General features: G+C 43.8%; 1 protein-coding gene across 1 annotated transcript in view; it reads right to left on the bottom strand.

Annotated features, from left to right (window-relative positions):
* Nucleotides 1-2,374, bottom strand: part of NKX6-3 (NK6 homeobox 3) — a 3,073-nt gene extending 699 nt beyond the window's left edge. Inside the window, exons 1-3 of the mRNA XM_075343035.1 lie at nucleotides 1,236-2,374; nucleotides 398-567; nucleotides 1-272 (exon numbers count right to left, since the gene is read on the bottom strand). The exon at nucleotides 1-272 is cut by the window's left edge and continues 699 nt beyond it. Coding sequence (XP_075199150.1) covers nucleotides 42-272; nucleotides 398-567; nucleotides 1,236-1,608 — 774 coding nt within the window. The 5' untranslated portion in view covers nucleotides 1,609-2,374 and the 3' untranslated portion in view covers nucleotides 1-41. The remainder of the gene's footprint in view (nucleotides 273-397; nucleotides 568-1,235) is intronic.
* Between the last annotated feature and the right edge of the window lie 1,668 nt (nucleotides 2,375-4,042).

Below are 4,042 nucleotides of genomic sequence, written 5' to 3'. Positions count from 1 at the left end.
TGGGGTGTGCAGTTCCTTTATGACCCCATGGATCTGTTTTGTCACAGGTTGTGAGTGGCCAGACTGAGGACAGAGAACGCTGCCCGGTGCTTCCTCAGCAGCAGGCGTATCTTCTCATCGTCAGAGTCAGGGTCCAACGGCTTGGTATATTCATCATCCTCATTCTCAGAGGGGGTCAAGTCTCCTGGGGCCCGAGATGCAAGAGATGGTGGACCTGAAGGGTCAACAGTGCTCTTCTTACGCCACTTAGTGCGACGGTTCTGAAACCAAACCTGGAGAACAGTAATATATAGGTATAAGAATGTCATTGGCATTTCTGAAGGCTATATATCCATCTAATATCTATCTATCCAACTAATTACCTATGTTACATATAATCACAAAATACAGAACTCACCTTGACTTGGGACTCACTCATGCCAAGGCTAAAGGCCAGTCTTGCTCTTTCTGGTCCTGCTAGATACTTTGTTTGCTCAAAGGTCTTTTCCAAGGCAAAGATCTGGTGTCCTGTAAAAGTAGGACGGGTGTGCTTCTTCCGGGTGGACACATCTGTGGTTCCTGTAGGACCTGATGATGGATAATGAAGTTATTTAGAATTTAGGGATGTGAACCTATAGCTCCTGAGGGTGAAAACTTCTCGGATTAAAGTGTTGGAAAGGTCAACCTGAAATTTTCAACATTTTGCAGGACACCTCCAGTATTCGTTAATAAGTTCCTGGTTTCATATTGGCCAATGGCTCATGTATAGAATAAAAAAAACAATATAAATATCTGTATAGACCTGGGGTTGACAATCTCTTAACTGACACAGGATGATTTTCATAATCCTTAGTTGACAAAACAAACAGTCAAAAATCATAAAAAGATCTATGTGTCGTTAGCCTCACCCAAGGACGAGGTTGAGTAGCTCCTATCCTCATTAGATCTTTAGAAAATCCCATCAAAACAAGGAGACCCACCAATATTTGTGGACATACTGTATACAGTATGACCTTCATGATTTTCATCATTATAATTTTCATTTCTTCATGGATGTGTCAATTTAATTGATTCATCATGAGGAAAACCCCATATCACATCTTCCTGGACCCCGTAGGAATAGGTTTTGGGATAAACTGTAGTCATTCGTCAAAGTTTAGATTTTCAGTGGTTAGACAGTAATACCAGTTTTAACATAATCTGGTCATATGCTGCTCCCCTTGCATTACCCCTTTAGAATATTTTCAGGTACTCACCGTTGCTGAGTGTCCTGTTGCTCGTTCTCCATTCCTGCCCAAGATCCGTCCAGACACCTTGGTTCTGATCGCTATATGGGCTTCCACTTTTGGTCATAACGTTCCCTTGTTCCCCAAAACAGCCTCCGGTAGTCGATGCTCTTCCATATCCTGGAACTGTTGGGTAGGCTGGCAACATCCCACCATGTGTACCTGGTAGAGGTCGGCTCAGAATGTCGGATATGCCGTGTGGGGTCCCAGAAGGAAGATGGCATCCCAGTACAGTGCTACTTAGCTTGTGAAAAGTTGTGTGGGCAGAAAACTGGCAACCAGGAGGGGCTTTAATTTCGGAATAAGGAGGCAACATGAAGGCTCCAGGATGATGGGTCTCCATTGTCCTAAATTACTTTATTTCAGCTGCTCTCCTAATTTGGTACCAGCAAAATGACTTGAGGTATTTTCACCATGGGTCAAACCCATGAAAAGGTGGGTGAGCTTTTTCCTAAATTTTGATAGTTGAGTTTGCGTTTGTGAGAGAAGGTGATTAAACCTCCTAGAAGGTCCAAATTCCAGATGTCTACTCTACTATCTAATTTTCCTTCCTGGCTTCTTAGCTCTGTTCATGTTACTATGTTAGTGTAGTGTCTTCTCTTCTGTTCTTAGTTGCACTCCCTTCTTCTTCTTCTCCTTTTTTCTCTTTCTTCTGCACTCTCGCTCTCAGTAATCCCACTGGCTTTCTGTCTCACCTTGTTCTCTCTCCCTGCCCGGCTGTGTGTTCCTCACTATCTCTCACTCCGTCACTGTCTCTTTCAAACTCTCATTTCTCACTTTCTCGCTCCTTCTGTGTTCTCTCTTTTTTTTCTTCCCCCCTCTGTCTTATTCTCTTCCACTATTGCCTTCCAATCTATCTCATTCCTTCTGCAATCATCATTTCTTTTGTTCAGGTTCCTTTCTTTCGATTTCTCCACCTAGATTCCCTCAAGCTCTCCCTTCGTCCCTGTAAGATTCAATGTTCTTACATCGTATTGCAGAAGTTTGTGTAGGGCTTCACTCCTTTTGAGCCCCCAGGACTTTTCTTAGCTGGTCCTTGGTCTAGTTGTCTTCTCCTTCCAATCTCAGTTCCCGCACTCCAGTCCCAACAACTTTCAGTCTTCTTCTAGCCCTTCTCACCAATTGATAAGAATACTATTCAGGTGAGCTGTATTTCGCTTTCTCTCACCTCCCTTCCCCCTTAGTCATTCTACGTAGTTATTGGCTGAGTTGATGGGTGATGGCCAACGATTGGCCGCTCCCCGCAGCCTTCGCACCCTGCCGGACGTACCTAGATAAATTGAACTTTAAGATAGGGAATTAATGAGTTTGATTTTTCCACTGAGATGTTTGTCCACAATCTGACACTGCCTATCCCCTCTCCTTCGCGATGGGATTTATGCTTAGCAAATAGATTACAGAACGCAATCAGGATCTCCAATTTGGCAAATCTGCCCTTAATATCTTTTCTGTTATTTGAAGCATGTCATTTTACATTATTCAAGTTACGTTACGGAATATACCAGATCTTGTTTTCACTTGCTGATTATTTTTCTTACATGAAGCGATCGGCGTTTCCACTCCCAAACTCATATTATCTTTCCGACTTGTATGTATATCTCGCTCAATTAAGATATGACCATCGCTGATAAGATGTAACATGTTACAAGATAAAGAAAATGTATCAGCCATAAAGCTAGAGAAGATAAGGGAACTCATGTAGATGTTTGTAGCCTACTAATATTTAAGGGTATGTGCGCAAAGAGTTTTTGAAGTGTTTTTGCTTATAACTTAAAAAATGTTTGAAAAACTCTTCACATTTATTTTTATTCTGCAACATAAAACTACTTTGCTGTTTATTTGTGAGAGCTTTTTTTTCTACTTCCGATTTTGAAAGATGCCTGGTGGGAAAAAAAGTACAGGTCATTTCTTTGCTCTAGATCTTCTTTGGTCTAGATCTAGAATCTGCTACAAACTAGGCACCATCCAATCAAAAGCCTGCAATAAATGCTTCAGGGGAAAACAAACTCTGCCAAAATAATTTAGGATACGAAAAAATTTTCAAAAATTTCCCCCAAAAATAAATTTTTCCTGAAGTGGTTTACACTTGTTTTTGAATGCTTCTAAATAACTTTGCGTGCTGCTGCACCAGCAGCTACGATTCCGTGCTGTAATGTCTGTGTACGCCCAGGAGCTGTGGAATGATCATGTGCCGCCCAATTGTCAGCAGCCGGGATGCTCGGATCCGGATCCACGGTGGCTCGAGGGGTCTCCAAACCCGGGTGTCGTATGGCCACTCAAATAAAGGGGGGTTATTTACAGGGGATAGTATTTAGAGTTTGTGACGCCACCCGTGGTGTGTGGTAATGCGGAGTACCACCGCTGCAGTTTGGAATACCCAGGGGTGATGGAGTGCGGCAGCCGGATGTTAGAACCCTCCACGGGTAGGGGGGATGCCCCGGGACTCGGTGATGGTGTTCGGGGAGTGCTGTGGAGAGTGAAGGGGGTCACTTTCGTACTCACTCAGTCCAAAATTATGACACTGACAACTGGATAAACCAAAGTTCTGGACACCGCTGCCGCTGAGGGGGAGCTAGTTTGGGTCCAGTCCCCGCTGGTGCTGGATGGTGATCTGTGACCTTACTCCTGGCACTAAGTTCTCTCTTCTTTTGGTCCCGGTAGCATAAAACTAGTCGGGTCCCGCTCCCCAGTGTGGCTAACTGTGTGAGCTTTCTCTCAGGGTCCACACTTGGGATTTTCTGGACCGTTTTTGTGGAAAGTCCTATTCCCCCCGTTGC

This window comes from Anomaloglossus baeobatrachus, chromosome 4 (genome assembly GCF_048569485.1).
Source record: "Anomaloglossus baeobatrachus isolate aAnoBae1 chromosome 4, aAnoBae1.hap1, whole genome shotgun sequence".
In the NCBI taxonomy this organism is placed as follows: Eukaryota; Metazoa; Chordata; class Amphibia; order Anura; family Aromobatidae; genus Anomaloglossus; species Anomaloglossus baeobatrachus.
This window is presented reverse-complemented; position numbering and strand designations above follow the sequence as displayed.